This window comes from Chamaea fasciata, unplaced genomic scaffold (assembly GCF_029207755.1).
Source record: "Chamaea fasciata isolate MVZ Bird 193981 ecotype frontalis unplaced genomic scaffold, bChaFas1.0.hap1 SCAF_2, whole genome shotgun sequence".
Lineage (NCBI taxonomy): Eukaryota > Metazoa > Chordata > Aves > Passeriformes > Sylviidae > Chamaea > Chamaea fasciata.
This window is the reverse complement of record NW_027094087.1, coordinates 53,473,128-53,489,999: the sequence shown is the minus strand read 5'-3', so window position 1 is coordinate 53,489,999 and position 16,872 is coordinate 53,473,128. Positions and strand designations below refer to the sequence as shown.

General features: G+C 45.8%; 2 protein-coding genes across 6 annotated transcripts in view; both read left to right on the top strand.

Moving 5' to 3' along the window:
* The window catches only part of FNDC3A (fibronectin type III domain containing 3A), a 111,874-nt gene extending 109,250 nt beyond the window's left edge, over positions 1-2,624 (top strand). For all 4 annotated transcript variants that reach the window (XM_066176153.1, XM_066176152.1, XM_066176154.1 and 1 more), the window contains one exon: positions 98-2,624. In XM_066176153.1, the coding sequence (XP_066032250.1) occupies positions 98-412 (315 nt within the window). In that variant the 3' untranslated portion in view covers positions 413-2,624. The remainder of the gene's footprint in view (positions 1-97) is intronic.
* Positions 2,625-2,831: 207 nt separating this feature from the next.
* MLNR (motilin receptor) lies at positions 2,832-7,474 on the top strand. Of its 2 annotated transcripts, none has more exons than XM_066176150.1 (2): positions 2,832-3,606; positions 5,465-7,474. In XM_066176150.1, the coding sequence occupies exons 1-2, from the start codon at positions 2,832-2,834 to the stop codon at positions 5,770-5,772; spliced, it is 1,083 nt and encodes a 360-aa protein (XP_066032247.1). In that variant the 3' UTR covers positions 5,773-7,474. The 2 variants fall into 2 exon arrangements, with proteins under 2 accessions (XP_066032247.1, XP_066032248.1); XM_066176151.1 differs by having other exon boundaries at positions 5,517-5,628.
* Positions 7,475-16,872: the final 9,398 nt, after the last annotated feature.

Genomic DNA, 16,872 nt, shown 5'->3' with positions numbered 1-16,872 from the left:
TTAGTTACCTTCACCATAAACCAAACCACGCTAACATACATGTATGTATACAGTCCTTTTTTACTTGATGTATCCCTTCTTTCCCCCTTATTGCCAGATTTACAAGGGCCCAGAATGGTCGTTCCGATACACAGGCCTCCAGCTGAACTGTGAATACCGATTCCGCACATGTGCCATTCGCCAGTGCCAAGAGGCCACGGGTCACCAGGACCTGGTGGGCCCCTACAGCGCCCCAGTGCTATTCATCTCTCAGAGGACTGAACCACCGGCCAGCACCAACAAGGACACTGTGCAAACCACAAGGACACAATGGTCACAGAGCGACCAAGTGTGTGCTGCTGTCATCCTTGCACTTTTCGCTATCTTTTCCATTCTGATTGCTGTTATCATTCAGTACTTCGTCATAAAGTGAAGAAAAGAGATCTATTTTATAATGCTGCCCATTACATTTTACTTTCTCATCATCTAAAAGTAATTCTGTTCTCTTGCTTTTACAAAACCAGGCATTTAGCACCGGCATTGGGACTGATGCAAACTTTCTCAGCCACTTTAAAATGCTTACTCGTAGGTGTAGGCTGACACATGTTATTAAAATGCAAGCCACAGAAATATAACCTTTTCTTTATATGCCTTCATACAGTACAAACTCTATATGGGGCAGGCACGCAGTGTTTAACGAAAAGGCTTTGACCAGTAAATGCAAGTGTAAAGATGATTTCCTGGCCCACACTTCTAAGGGTTGCTAACATAACAGGGAAGAATGTGTAGATCGCATTTAAAACTTACACTAACAAACTTGTGCTGTACACAATATTAATCTGATGCTGTGAAAGCAATTTAGCGCTGTATTTCTACCTCCTCATTTGTCTTAATTATTTGGGAAGCAGGATTTATGCTGAAAAACAGAAGGGGCTTTTCTCAGGCAGCAAATAATAAACTGGATGGAAGAGTATGCATGAAGGAAGCTTCTTATGTGATAAATGTGGAGTTCTTCACTGCAAGTAGATGTTTTTGAAAGACTACAAGGAGATGGCACAAGTGGTTTATCTTACCCCCAGGATCTGATGTTTACTTACAAAAATGCCTCTTTTACTTCTTCTGAATATAAAAGGGAGAGTGTGAGAGAACTTCTTAGATTTGTTATTTAAATTGAAAAACACATTTCCAAAGTTGACCTTTGATTGGATACAGTTTATACAGATGTCTGTTCCCTCTGATTTTGGCTAGTCAATAGAATTTTGAGATAAAATTCGTTATTGAATTTTTGCTGTTTCCCCAACATTCACTTGCCATATCAACCAGAAATAAGCACTGCCTTTTTTTTTGTTTTGTTTCTATCTTTCTTTCTCTTCTTTTTTTTCCTTCTTTCCTTCCTCCTTCCTTTCTTTCTTTCCTTCTTTCTTTGGGGCACCAAATCAGAAGACGAAGTGTAGTAATTTGCACCAGAAAACTTAAAGCTGCTTTTTTCTTGAGATCCTAATGTTTAATGTAATGTCTCTTTGGATACTGTACGTTGATTGCATGTAGTTAATGTTGCATTAGAGCACTTTGCAGTTGCATAACTCATCAATGTTTTGTGAGCTTGCATTTGTGAGTTCTTGAATGACCAGACTGAATTTTAACAAGTATCCCATTGAACATCTTGCTAGATGTCAATGATTGCCAGTGACACAAAGCTTGTAGTGAAACTATCTTTAAAAAAAAAATCCTTGTCTCATCACACTTATGTTATTTGTTATACACTTTGTAATTAGCTACTTTTAATTTATTTGAGTTACAAGATAGTGGATCATTAATGACTTCTAGTTGTGTTCAGTTTAGCATTTTTAATAGTATTAAACACTTCTGTCAGTCTTAATAATAATAAAAAGAGGAACCTCTGTCTTGTGCTTTGAAGATCTCTGAAGAATTTCTCTTATATTAGAACGGGCATGTATTGTAATTGTTTATACGTCCAATGATCTGTGCTGTAGAATAATGTTGCTGAGTTTCGTTTTTTTTTTAAGAAAAAAAAAAGAAATGGCGAAGAACTTGGCCTCCACGTGGCGAGAACGATCTGTCTTTAAAATGTACTGTATGTTTACATTTTATTTCAAATTTGTCATTTGTACGTATAGGCTGATACCTTCCCGCAGGATACCGCGATAACTGATGTTTTCTAGAACCTTCTTAAAAGTGCCATGTTTGGCAGTGCAAATGAGGTTGCGTGTCACAGCCCAGAGATTTCTTACGGTTGAATGTCTAAAACGGTAAGATTTGTTACTGCAGGTAACCTGCAGTGACTTACGTTTTTCATAGTAAAATTCAAATGAGCTCCTATTTTTGATAGTCATTTAATAGTGTATTTGCCATTTGAGCCTCAGTGCATATTACTGCATTGAAGACAGTTTTTAATGTAATCTTAATTTTACCTCATATACTGTACATTCCAAAAATAAAGAAAAGAAAAAGAGAAACTCTAAAGTTTTTAAAACGCTATAGATACACTACCAAACATATCACTTTACGGTTGTACAACGTCGGGCTCCATGAAGACGAACCTGTATAGTCTGATAGAAAATACATAAAACGATGTAGCAAAGTACCTTTAAGAGTCTGTGGACAATAAAAGTACCTTCTTTTTCGCTGCTGGTGGTCAGTCCTGTGCGCGCACCGCCGCCGCCCCTCTCCCCTCCCTCCTTCCCTGCCTGCCCCCTCCGTGCCGGCCGGGCCCACGGGGCGGGGCGGGGGCGCGGTACCTGCGCGGGCGGCGGAGCCGCGGGCGGGGCGGGGCCGGGCCGGGCCGGAGGAAGGAGCGGCGCTGCCCCGGGCACGGCGCGTCCCCCGGCGGGATGCGGCGCGGCGGCGGCGGCGGGAACGGCAGCGAGGGCGAGCCCGAGTGGCCGTGGCCGTGGCCGCCCTGCGACGAGCGGCTGTGCCTGGTGCTGCCCATGTGGGTGCTCGTTCCCATCACGGCCGTCTGCCTGGGGCTCTTCGTGGTCGGCGTGGCGGGCAATGTCCTCACGGTGCTGGTGATCCGCAGCTACCGCGACATGAAGACCACCACCAACCTCTACCTGGGCAGCATGGCCGTCTCGGACCTGCTCATCCTCATGGGGCTGCCCTTCGACCTCTACCGCCTCTGGCGCTCCCGGCCCTGGATCTTCGGGCAGCTGCTGTGCCGCCTCTCGCACTACCTCAGTGAGGGCTGCACCTACTGCACCATCCTCCACATCACCGCCCTCACCGTGGAGCGCTACCTTGCCATCTGCTTCCCCCTCAAGGCCAAGGTGGTCGTCACCAAGCGCCGGGTGAAAGCCACCATCGGCGTCCTTTGGGCCTTTGCCTTGCTCTCCGCCAGCCCCTTCTTCTTCCTGGTCGGCGTGGAGCAGCCCGACAACCACACTGACTTCAGCCGCGAGTGCAAGCCCACCCCGCAGGCGCTGCAGTCCGGCCTGCTGGCCACCATGTTCTGGGTCACCACTTGCTACTTCGTCCTGCCCGTCACCTGCCTCAGCGTCCTCTACGGCTTCATTGGCCGCGAGCTGTGGCGGAGCAACTCCCGCCTGCGGGGCCCCAGCTCGCTCCTCCGGGAGAAGGGGCACCGCCAGACAATCAGGATCTTGGGTGAGTCCCGCTACCGTCCCCCTCGGGCTATGGCTGGGGCAAGGACCGGGGCTGGGGGGCCATGGCAGGGCTGAAACACCCGCAGCTCCCGTACAGGATGGGGAATAGCACAGGGGGACGACCCAGCCACGCTGCCGAGCCCACCAGTACTCCCGGGAACTGGGATTTCGCTCCCTCCCAGCTGAGGCTTCACCCGCGTGGCATTGCACATCCAGCAGCACGACTGCCTTCCGTAGAAATACCCGTTGCCCGAATTTTACCAGGCAGAACCAAGTACAAGGTAGCCTGCAAGTTCAGAAAAACTGTGTTAACATCAGTGGTCTCTTCCAGTGGGCAGCAACACCTCTGCATAGAAAAATTCAGTTTCTGAAAAGCAAGTTCTTAGTGGTCATTTGTAGCTCTCCAAGGAGTAAATCCACTGGTTGCCCAAGGAGGCTGAAAAACAGCAACTTAGCCCATACGAGCTGTTTGGAGACAAATCCCGTAATACCGAAGCACTTCTACAGATGTAGGATTCTGATAGTTTTTAGTTCATTTTCTTAGTCATACGTTCAGTAACCCAGCATCGGACTCTGGAAAGTTAGAGATCTTAGTCTGTTCTGGGGCTTTAATGTTTGTAAGTAGTGACCAATCTGAAAGGAAAGAAAAAAGAAATCCAACTATTTGACTAAGGAATATAAAATAAAATGCCCCAATTATTATCTTTGCCTACCTTTAGTGTAGTTTTTACATGTCACATGGGAGACTTCTTTTACTGAGAATGTAATCAGCTGGATGGAAATAGCGTAGCACAAAGGAAAGAAGCAAATAAGCCTGAGAGAATTTTGCCGACTTATTTGAGGAAGGTACTGACGCTGAAGTAGGCACAAGGTTTTCCAACAGAAACACCCATATCCATGTTCTCAGAACCCACTGAATGAGACCAGTGCCCCCTTATCTCAAAGATTCAGCAGCACTAGGTGTGTGGTGTTTTTCAGATGTGAACTTTCTTTGACTGCATCCCTTTTATTTAAGCTCTGAGAAGCACGGAGGATGCTCTACAAATGATTGTTTGTTTTACTTACGTGCATTTATAAACAAAAATAATTTTAAGTATGGATACAGTAATACACTTATGTAATTGTTCCTCATCTGTTCCTGCTGTGTGGCCATTGCAAGAGGGTTTGTATTTGTTCTCATTGTGCTAAAATGTAACACAGGACCAGGCGAACAGCTGAAGCAACACGAGCTAGAGATCCATCTCGGCAAATAGCTGTCTCCAGCAGTAGTGGTCTGGGGATGCGTGAAAAAGCTTTAGTGGAAAAAAAAAATCAATAGCCCAACTCTACACTGTAAAGTCTTTATGTTAAGACACCGTCCCATCACAACAGAGCAAATTCTGTGGGAGCTTGGGTGACCGAGGTGCAGCCCGGGTCTTCTTCGGCGATGCAGACAAGTTAAACAACAACTCTGCGGCAAATGGAGCTGCTGTGGAGCTTCCACAAAAACTCCTCATTCTGACTTTTGTTTTCCTATCTCATATGTGGTGTTACAGACATAGCCAGCGGGAATTTCTGTAGTGCCTGATGTTATTATACAGATGTTATGTTGTCTGTTGTCATTCACATTTTTCTCAGCAAACCTCATCTCACAGTTCAGCTTAAAATTTTACCGGTTACCTTTAACTTCAAAGACTAACAGTCAAACTTGATGCTGTTCCCATTTTCATGGTTTTCCAACAATTTAATGCTGCTATTTCTATATATCATTTGTATCAGTTAGAAGAACCTGCAAAATCAGCCGCATAAAATCTAGTTTACTGGATGGTTGAAAAGTTAACTCACTCCTTAACTGCCGCATGTGTTATTTTGTCTTATAGCTGTGGTGGTTCTGGCCTTTGTAATTTGCTGGTTGCCTTTCCACATTGGCAGGATCATATTTATCAACACCCGGGACATGAGGACGATGTTGTTCTCCCAGTACTTTAATATATTCGCCCTGCAACTTTTCTACCTGAGCGCATCCATCAACCCCGTCCTCTACAACCTCATTTCAAAGAAGTACAGGGCAGCAGCCTGCAAGCTGCTGCTGCCACGCCGAGCTGCACAAAGGGCTTTCACCATCACAAAAGACGCTGGGGGCTACACAGAGACCAGCACAAGGAATGACTACACCACCAGCTTCTGAGGCTGCGCCCTGCACTTCTTCAGGCATTCTTGCCTAAGGAAGGCAGCTTCCTTCTCACGGGAGAGTCACAAAAGGATGAACATTTGTTAGGGCATGTGGTATTTCCTGACTGTCTGTATTTTGGGATGCCCGTATTTTTGATAACAGAGCAAGCAGGCACCATGAAGTAGGGAGAATGATGTGCAACTCGTGAAAGATGAAAAGTCAATAGAAAAAGCTGGAGTAAATTGCCAGTAAAACCACGGGTTTACTTTATTACATGTTGTTCATTGCACATGTTCTGTGCCATTTCTAGTATTTTCTAAAAACCATAACACCGAGGTCTGCAAAGGAGAACTTCTTGGGATCTGTAATGGGTAAGACTCCAAGACAGCCTTCACCATTTTAAAAAACGGTTTTCTTATAAATGAGATTTTACAAAACACAGTCTTGCGAGGAGATGGACGCAAAAAAAAGTCACCCACCGACCTGAAGAGCCCTGGAAAAAGAGGCATATGCTTTTAGTACCTGGTCTCGTAATCATGAAGGGGACTTTCCTGGGCAGTTTCACAGATTTCCCTTAGGAAAGCATCTGCTGCACACAACAGTCTCTGGGCTTAGCCCTTTTTGTCTGACCCATAGGATCAAATAAGGCTGTTTATTTATATGCTAACAACCAGTCCTCTGTTGTATAACTTGAGATATCCCAGATCACTTCCTTAAGACAGATGAGCAGTATTTGGTAAATGGTAGCGGTGTGTCTCCACTGCGTCACATTGTGTATTACATGTGCAAATAATATACCAAGTTAACCCACCTTGCCTCAAACAAGAGCCATCACTGAATGTGCTGGACTGTGCCCAGGACTTCATGCTGCATAATGCTGCACTGCAAGTCAAAAACCAACTCACTAATTCTGCTCCAAAAGATTTTAATTGGAAACTTCGACTGTACACTTTAGGAAGGAAAAGCTAGAAGCTGCAGCAGTGTTTTCTCTGGAGGATCATTGCCTCAGTGCATTTTCCTTGTTACTTTATTGGCCCTGGTGGTGTACTCTGCACTTACAGAGCGTCACTGATGGTTTGTCCATGCTTGCCCTTGGTTCTCTGTTAACTTCTTCTCCTTTCAGGCAGTTGTAGAGGGTGATACTGTCCCCTCTGAGCCTCCTTTTCTCCAGGCTAAACACCCCCTTCTCCCTCAGCCACTCCCGAGTTGTGCTCCAGAGCCTTTACCAGTTCCATTGCCCTCCTCTGGACATGGTCCAGCACCTCAATATCCTTCTTGTAGTGAGGGGCTCAGAACAGGATTTGGGGCATGGCCTCACCAGTGCTGAGTACAGGGCCTGGTCCTGCTGGCCACACCATTGCTGATCCAGGCCAGGATGTCATTGGCTTTCTTGGCCACCTGGGCACATGGTGGCTCATGTTCAGCCACTGTCAACCAGCATCCCCAGGTCCTTTGCTGCTGGGCCACATTGCAGCCACTCTTCCCTAAGCCTGTAGCGCTGCCTGGGGCTGTTGTGGCCAAATGTTGATCCTCATACAACTGTCCTCAGCACATCAATCCAGCCTGTCCAGATCAATTCAAGAGAATTCAACAGCTAGCTCAGAGATCTCAGGACAGCAGAATTGGACCCAAGTCTTCTCTGAGTTTTAAAATTATGACCAGTTCTCCATTAAAGAGTCTGTAACTCTGAGTCACTGAATAAAATCTAAAAAAACCTGAAGACAGAAAAATAATCTTTTCTCTCTCTGCATACATATTAAGTATTCTTTTTCTGTCAGCTTCATACTGGTGGAGAGCAGTTAGGTTAGGTTGCTTTTGCTGGGGGGTAGTCATTAAGATGTTCAGCTATCATAAAAGAACAGCTGTTATTTTTTGGGAGGTTGGACAAGTTATTATGAACACTAATCTTTGTAAATATATGTAGACCGGGGGGGGGTGGGGGGAGGGGGGGAAGCTTTATCACATTGATATGTGGCCGTGGAGCTGCTTCTGCATGCCTGTGGTCTCCTGATAATGGCTTTTTCTTTATCAATTCCTGCTAAATTGCACTGGGAATGAATACTTGCTCCTCAGAAATTTCCCCAGAGGCAATTGCATAGGTAGCAGAAACACAAGGTGAGTGGAGGAAGGAGGGAAATGCCCTGGTGGGATGCTGCCCTGGGCACCCTTTTCTAGGGTGCACTCCCTGCCGCAGACAGCCCTGGCACTGCTCTGCTGAGTGTGTGTGCTGGGTGTCCAAGGCAGGTCTCAGCTGGGACTCCAGCTGGCTGCTCCCAAGCTGCTCATGGAGTGACTGTGATTCTGCAGGGAGCTCCAGGCTTGGGCTGCTCCTGCCCAGCCTCAGATGCTGCAGCTGCAGGCTTCTGCTCCCACTGGCAGACTCCATGGAAATGCTCTGGTTTTCTGGGAGTCATTTGTATCCCTGTTTAAAGGTATCCCCCTTGCATGCTTAGTAGAATAACACAGGCAGCAAAATCCCACCTGTGAGATTGCAGTGCCTTGTTCTTCATGCTCTCTCCCCACCAGAACAGAGGCTTAGGAAACAGATGAAGTTTTGGGTGTTTACTCAGCACTAACCAGGCCTGGCACTGCTGTCTCTGGCATTAAGTACTGGATTGTGTAAGCAGGGATCTTGTAAATAAAATAGCTCTTCCCAGGAACTCTGACTCCAGGTGCAGGCAGGCTATCTCTAAGTATTTCAGAAGTAGGTTCCATACCATGAAGGCTATAAAATACAAGATAAAATGGACTAGAAAGAGAGAGAAAAGGAGCAGGGGTGTAAAAGAAAAGCACAGAGTCCAAATGATAAAAAAGGAAGCATGGTGAAATAGTCTTTTTTTTAAAGCACGCATGTAATTGTGTTGAAAATCACAGGAAAGACAACCAGTGATTTGACAGAGCCCTGAGACTTGCTAGAGTTGTGGTTGTACTGAGGAAGAGCTGTACCCCAAGTTAGCCACCTGAAGCTTGAAAGGAACCTAAAACTGTTCATTTTTGAACATGTGAACAAGTTTTCCATAACAGAGAGGAAAGAAATTCTTCCCATGGACCATAGCAAAAAAGCACAGCTCAGCCGCCAGCACTGAGGTGGCATTGGGGTACACCCACCAGGAAGGAAGGAAGATAAAGAAAATGAGAGAAAGGAGGGGAGGGGAGGGGAGGGGAGGGGAGGGGAGGGGAGGGGAGGGGAGGGGAGGGGAGGGGAGGGGAGGGGAGGGGAGGGGAGGGGAGGGGAGGGGAGGGGAGGGGAGGGGAGGGGAGGACTGTTTTAGAGAGGTTTGGTGCACTTGAGTGAACAAAGACCTCTCAAGTTCAAAGCTGCTCTTGTACTAGCTGAAGTGATGCTGTCTCCAAGGGCCATGTGCAGCTGGCCTGGCAAACAGAGAGGTGCAGGGACATGTTTTCTCCCCGCAGTCATGCCCTTAAAATTCCGTTTGTCACTGTGCTGCTTCACTCTCACAGGAAATACAAAGCCTAAGGCTATCTCAGCAATCAAACAAAGGGATTATACAAAGTAAGAGAAAAACCAAAGGAGGTATAAAATGGCCCAAACTGCTCTAAATTAGCTGAACCAACAAACGTGGTCTTGGCCTTGGATCTAGTCTGATGGGAACAAGCCCCAGCATCCCTGGGGTGCCACTTCCTATTTGATTTAGGAGCAGGCTTAACATTGCCAAAATAGGCCAGTTCTATGATAAAATTAGTATTCAGACGTATATTTCACTGCTTTAGGGAACTATTTACAAACTGGCATACTGTTGCTATATGCTCCTGGACACCTGTGATGCTGCACTTGAGCTTTGGTGGGGATTTCCTGTAACTCAGAAAAAAAACGGGGGAAAACACTGCAAGTGGGGAAATTGAGGAGTTGGGGAGCAGACACAAAATTTAACCACTTGGGACCAGTAGATGTTAAAAGATTTTCCCATCAGGCAAAGCACAGCGTTTTCCACAGGCTCAAGTCCAGTTGTTGCATTGTTGTTTACTGCTGAGGCAGGCTTAGTGTTTCTCATGATAAGGCAGACAAGGGCTTGCAACATCTGGGTGAATATCAAGGGACCAAGGATCTCTGGTGCCTGCCCAGACATCACTGATGGAACCTCAAACTGAACCTCAAAACACTGGAAAGCAAAAGCAATGCTGTATCCTGCTCAGTGTCCCTACTGTGGGAACCCTCTGGTGACCCAAAGTGTTAAGGCTGATGTCATCCAGTGCTTCCATGGGCCACATAAATCTCCAAGCATGCCACCAAAGTCTAAGGTTTGCAGAGCATATAAGAAAGCCAGTTTTGGACCAGAATATGGCTGTCCAGGTTGGGAAGTACCTAATGGAGATGAGGTTGGAATCTCCTCCTGCAGCAGCTCTAAGCAGCAACACTGCTTTGTTTTTCCTGGGGCTGTGCACATCCAAGAGCCCATGTCCTCAGTCCCCCATAGCCAGGATCAAAGCTGCCCTACGCATCACCTCAGTCTCCTTCCCAGTGGTTGGGGGCTTCCAGGCCCCCTGGAACAGCAGAACCCCAAGGGTATATACCCAGGATGGGGGTGGTAGATGCCCTGGGAGAGGACAAAGAGCAGGGGGGCTGACAACTCTGTCCTGCCTCTCACTTGCCTCATCTTCCCCTCAGATCACCCCATTTGCATGCTGCCCCTTTTCCAAGATGAGTCCCTGCTCCTTGTATCTCCACTTTCGGACTTCGTATTCCTTCCCCCCCCCCCGCTGTGGAGCACAGATAATGTTGTCTGCTTTCCCTCCTTTTCCCCTTCCTTCTCCCAGCCAGAACTCACCAGACGGATTCATTTATTTCTCTTTCAGAAGCTGCGTGTGACAAATATCTCTGCCAAGGAGCTCATCCAGGCTGCCAGGGATTGGTGGGAAGCCAGATGCTTCAACCACAGCCTGTCCCGGTCAGCCTTGAGCCTGTATGAGCTCACCTTAAAGTTGTTTAAAGTTTTAACAGCACCTCTGTGTGAGCTGATTTTAAAAAAAGATTAACCCTTAAGAAGGACCTGGGTCAATTTCTTCCCAAGATACGAAGGCCACGTAAAGCCCTTGCACAGGTTCCGTTGCTCCCCATAGCTCCTCATGGACACTGTCCTAGGGCCCACAGGCAAAAAGGCAGGGCAGGAGAGGAAATTCAAAGTGTTTTCCCTCAACCTCAGCATGATCCCTGCAAGCAACCAGGAATGTATACACAAGGTCAACCTTCAGTGTGGGCTGAAGTCAGGTGTCCTAAACCTGAGACTCCATCAAATACCACTGTCCTTAGCAAAGAGCCCAAATTCAGCACAGTGAATCAGCCTGAGATGCATCATCTGGAAATCACTAAAACCAGTATGAAGTGACAGGAATGCAAGCCAGAGGGGAGGCTGTATTTACCTGGAATGGAAGAACCACCACCAGTGTTTTGTTGCAACACGAGGCACTCAAATCCTTGTGGGAGTTGGTGCAGTTGCTGTATCAGAGGTGACAGCTACCCTGGCCAGAGTAAGAGAAAGAAGGCAACAAAAGGATAAAAGTAACCCTTTTTTTTCCCCTCTGGAATTTATTTAGCATCGTCCCATGTGACAAAGAGCAGCATTTCACCACAGCAAAAGCCAGTCAGCTCTTTGTCAGTGCTCTCAGAAACTCAGCTGTGAGGTCACCTCACAGACCCCCTGACAGTTCCATAAGACTGTTGTTGTATCGGGGGTATCCAAGCACAGCAGGACACTGCAAGTGGGTTCAATCCCTGTTTGGGCCATTCACTGAAGGGTTAGACTCGATGATCCTTGTGGGTGCTTTTCAACTCAGCATACTCTGTGTTATTCTTTGTAATGTTTCTGCACTCTGAAGCTCTGCAGAGGTTGCAAAGCAATGTCAGAAAACCTTGAAAGCAACAAAAATGACCTGGCATCTACTATAAATCAAGGATACCAGCACTGCCCAGCTTGCAGCTAAACTGATTATAAAGGGAAGCACATGCCCAACAAATGTGTGGCTCTTGTGCAACAAATTTTCCCCATCTTAACAAGGAAATTGGTTCCCTAATTTGAATATAGGTCTGCTTTTTGTCTGTGCTGTGCAAATACACCCCAAAGACAAGTTGTGTTTTGAACCTGTGGGAGCAGAAGCTGTCCACAACCACAGAAGAAGAGAAATTTGGAGAGAGGCTGAGTTTCCCCCTCTTCTGCAGCAGCTGAGCACAGCATAGGGAACATTCTCTTGTTCCAGGGTTTCAATTCTGCCAAGTCAGGCAGCATTCCCAGCCCTGGACTTTATCTGAGGCTTGTAGGCATTACCACTTTACAGACTTCAAGAGACTTCAGCAGAGTCTGCTGGACTGACCTGGACAAGCCATATCTGTGCCAGGGAATCCTCTCATCCACTTGCCTGCAGCATTCTGCTCCTCCAGAGCAAACCTGTGAGCTAAGGCAGCTGAGACAAAGGAAGCTGCTTCCACAGAGTGCCAGGCCAATTTTCCAGCCTCTGGGAAGTTACCACAAAGATGCAGAAGGGACAGACTCAGAGCATAGAAATGTTTGCTCCTTTCCATGCTGCCTGTTGTGAAGGGAGATCTCTCCTGCAGAGCCTGGGGATGGGAAAGAAGCAGGGAAGGATGGACATGGCTGAAAATAGCCCTGGCTGAGACAAGCCTGGGAAAGGCAAAGGAAAACATGGAAGAGCAGCAGGAGTTGGTCCCATGGAGCAGAAGGCCACCAACCACACAGATGGGATCCACCCAGATCCATTTCTTCCCCATAAACGCTTCCCTCCTTACGTGTTTTCCCTTCACTAACTGATTTGGTCTTTAGTGTCCATTTTACAGCTGTTGGTGGGAAACAACAGCTCATCAGGAGCTTGTAATCGCCAGAGTCCTCACTTTCATTTGGTTTCCCTTCTCAGACACCTCTTGCTTTGTGAAGTGCAGTGAGTGTGAGGAGTAATATGCCTCTATGCGGAAATGTCAAATGTATTACATTTTAGTCTGAGCTCTAGGAATACTGCATTTATTTCTAAATACAGAAATTAAATTGATTTCTTGCCTCCTTGTCAACAAAACATGGGACAAGGCTGTCAAAGGAAACACATGCCAAAAAGAAAAAATTGACAGATAATTTCTGTTACATAAAGGGAGAAATATCCAAATTAGACCATTTGACAGCACACATCATTGCATTACAACTGATGGTCATCAAAAAAAGACAACCTTAGAAGAAACTGCCTCTGTGGGCTTGCAGACTGGAAGAGCAGACAGGGTGCTGGTTTTGTGCTGGGCAGCCTTTGGGATATTTACAGAACAGAACCTCTAAAACCAAGCTTTATCACGCAAATGACAGGGAGAAAAACCCACACCTGTGCTTAGAGAAGCTGGATCGTGAATGAGTTTTGGTCACAGACCCACAGGGCAGGGTAGTGTGGAGTGACCAGGACCTCACACTCATCTTGAAGCCAGTGGAGGAAACTCAAAGTGGTTGCTGAGCTACAAAGGATCCTGGTAATACTTGGTGCCCTTTGGGAGGAACCCTGGTGCAGCCAAAAGGATGTTCACTCACCACCCCGCTAAACACCTCTGCTGTGCTTCAGTGGCTGCTATTGACCAGAAGATATAAGCAGGAGAGTGTTTGACTCCAAATATCTGTAAGTAACTGCAGAAGCAATCACTTCCAGGCTGTCTGCACAAACCTGGCCCTGCTTGGAGGGATGAAGGAAGGAAGAGGCATCACTGGCTGCTTTCAGTGACCAATGAGGAAAAAGCTGCTCATAAAGAAAGTATCAGTGGTGCCATGCACCACCAACATGGCAGAACACTGAACTCCCCCTCACAAAACAGGGACTGGGGCCTACACAACTTATACAGCAGGAGACAGGCAGAGAATTTGCAAAATCATTTTTTTCTGCCTCCATGACGTAGAGTTGACAGATGCTGCCTTCATTGTTGTCAAACTGACTTTTACATGATTCCTTATCTTGCTCTTTTTCAAAGCAGTGAAAAAGGCAGTGAGTGATAAAGACAGAGGCTCTCAGAGGGCCTCCTGCTCAGGGCAAGTTTCCCTGCTCAGCATTGCAGCCATCACAAATCCCACTGCTGCCACCACACACTCCAAATATTTCCCTTTCCACTGTGTGTACTTCAGCACGCTGCTTTATAAAGAACATCTGTTCCAAGGTCATTCATACAAGGGGTGTTAAGAGACAAAAAGAGCACCTTGTTGTATTTGCATGGCACTAACAAATATCAGGTATTTCCTACATGAACTGATGGCCCTAGCTGTTACAGATGCTTAACAGCTCACAGACAAAAATTTCTAAGAGGAGAAGGTTTGTTTTTAAATCCAGAAGGCAAAACAAAGGTCAAAGTAGAACTCCTAGAGAATAATAAAGATCCAAACCCCCAAGAATAAGCACTCTAAGTTCTTCTTACTAGTCTTTAAACAGATTAACAGCTTCACTGTTTATCATTATACTCCAGCTAGAATTTTGAGGTAGGTGCAAAGTCATCTACCTTAATAGAGTTGATGGTAGTGCAGGAAACCTGGATCTAGGATCTAAAACTTGCAGTGCATAGACACAGAAAAATACTGCAAAGTAGGTAACTGCAATGCAGGAATAATTTTTCTCAGCAAATCAACCCCAAAAGAGATGCAGATGGGGAATGAGATTTTCAGTCCACCAATACCATGAAGATAAGGGTGTAAAAAAGTACTAACAGTGGTACGAGAAGCACCATAAAAACCCAGCAAAACATCTCAGTAAATTGTGAGCACTGTTGCTATACCAAATGACTATTAAATTACTGCAAAGGATAAAACCCTGAAAGTCATCAGCCAAGATGATCACACAGCTTCGTAGCTGTGTATCAGAAGGTGCCTGCACAAATGGAAACATACCAGAGGTATGAGAACACAAGGGGTATGACAACTGCCAAAGGACATTGTGTCAGAGAGAGCTTTTGCTTTCTCCCGTATGTCAGATCAAAACACAACACGTCAGGAATGAAGAGCCTTCTGGGACACCTCAAACGGGACATCCAAGCAAATGGGTCTGCTAAGTAAAGAAAAAAGGGATGAGGGGAAATGGGTGTTAAGCAACTGATCACTTGAATGAGTTGGGTTTGTAAGACACAGATGCAGGAACAAACCACAGCTGTTAAGAGAAGCAGTAGGTTTTTTCAGCAGATCTCTTTCAAGGAGAAAAGGCCCATCCAGAAATTCTTGCCAATCTGTAAATTATAAAAATTGAAGTTCAGACATGCTGGTTAACTGGACAGGCTGAATTGCCCTGAATTGTATATAAAAGAACAGCAAGACTAAGACCTGCTTTTCCTCATTAACACCATCTTCTTCTCCTCTGTACCCTTGCCAAAAGAAGCCCACTTAGTCCCTGGGTAGGGATGATTTCTGCAGTAGGGTTGATGCCACTTTCCTTTCAACAAATTTTGGGGAATGACATGATTTCTCTTGGCACTAGAATGAATGAGTACCCTCTTCATGCTCCACACAGATGCTGTTGTCAGCCTCTCATGTAAAAGCTGCCCTCTAGTTTTTACCTGCAGCCTTTGTTGGAAGGCAAGCAGAAGCAGCAAATCCTTCAGTCCCACTCCAGTCAGTGGGAGCTTTCAAATTCAAGATCATAATTAGATTAAAAAGCCATTGTAGGATGGGACATTATCTATCTATCTATCTATCTATCTATCTATCTATCTATCTATCTATCTACCATGCTGCCTCCCCTCTTATGAAGATAACTCCAGCACAAAGAGGTGATAGCAAGTTACAGATGAATGTTGCTGTAAATTTGATTTCCACTTACTTCAGGCTTACTGACCCTCAAAAATGCCACTTCCGTGCCCAGCTCTGAATGGAAACCCTAGAGCACACAAGTCAAGTACTGTGTCTGAATCAGCAAGCTACTTGTGAAATAAAAAGTTTCTCTAACACAGAGTGGGAAAAAAAACACTTCAAAATGTAACAGAGCATAGAGACTTCTTGGAAGTCTTGGTTTCGTTTTGGAATACTGGGAGAAAAAAAACATACTGAAAGGTGTTACCCTTTTGCTTGATGTAGTCTATTTTAACACAGAATTCAGCCATGGTCTGGTCACATTTGAGAGACTGGTAAGTGAAAATGCATAAATCATTTTTGTGGTCTTTCATAAAGAGGGTGTCTAGAAGGGAATTTTTCCAAACAGAAGAAAAATTCATCTGACATAGTCATGCAATGCATGCACAACAAATAAATCAATTTTTGGCTATACAGGAAACAAAAGGATCCTTAGAAAGAAACTATTTATAACCTGCTCTCATCCAGTTTTTAGGCTTCAATTGACTTGAGACTCAAAAAATTCTGTATTGCTTTATGTCACATTCTCAGGTCACATTTTTGTCCTTCTGGTCCTTAGTCTTTTTAGTCTAGATGGTCTAGGACTTCTGAAAATCTTCAAGATGGCATTCTTTTGTTACTGACCCTGAATAATTATTTGGGGTTTTATACATGACAGCAGTTTATGGATGTATCTCCAAAAATGTATCCACAGAGAAGCTTTTACATATCCTGATATTTAGAAAAAGTGGCAGGGACCTTAAACACTCCACCCCAGAGGCTCTGGTCAAAAAGCCCAAAGGTCACAAGCAGATGCCTTGGTTTATACAGACCATGATGCCCTGCAGAGCTTATTAATGAAGGTCGGTCCCTGTAGACATCTCTGGTGAAAGCTGAATAACCTATCAGAGCACAACCCCCAAATCCCTCAGAACACCAAAAAGTAAAGCACAGTAGCAGAGGCTGTGGTCTTTGCTCCACCTGCACCCTTGCGGCTGAGCCGCCTGTTGCAGAAAACGCCTTTCTGGGATCCCATTCAAGTAAGAGTTGGACTTGATGATCCTGGTGGATGTCTTCCAACTCACAATATTCTCAGTCTTCTGCGATTCTATTAGAGAGTGTCCAAAAGAGAGCTACGAGTGTAGTGACGGGCCTTGAGGGGAAGCCGTGTGAGGAGCGGCTGAGGTGCCTTGGTCGGTTCAGCCTGAAGGAGGCTGAGGGGAGACCTCATTGCATCTTCGACCTGAGGGGAAAAGGAGGGGCAGGCACCGATTTCTTCTCTGCGGTGCCCAGTGACAGGACCCGAGGGAGTGGC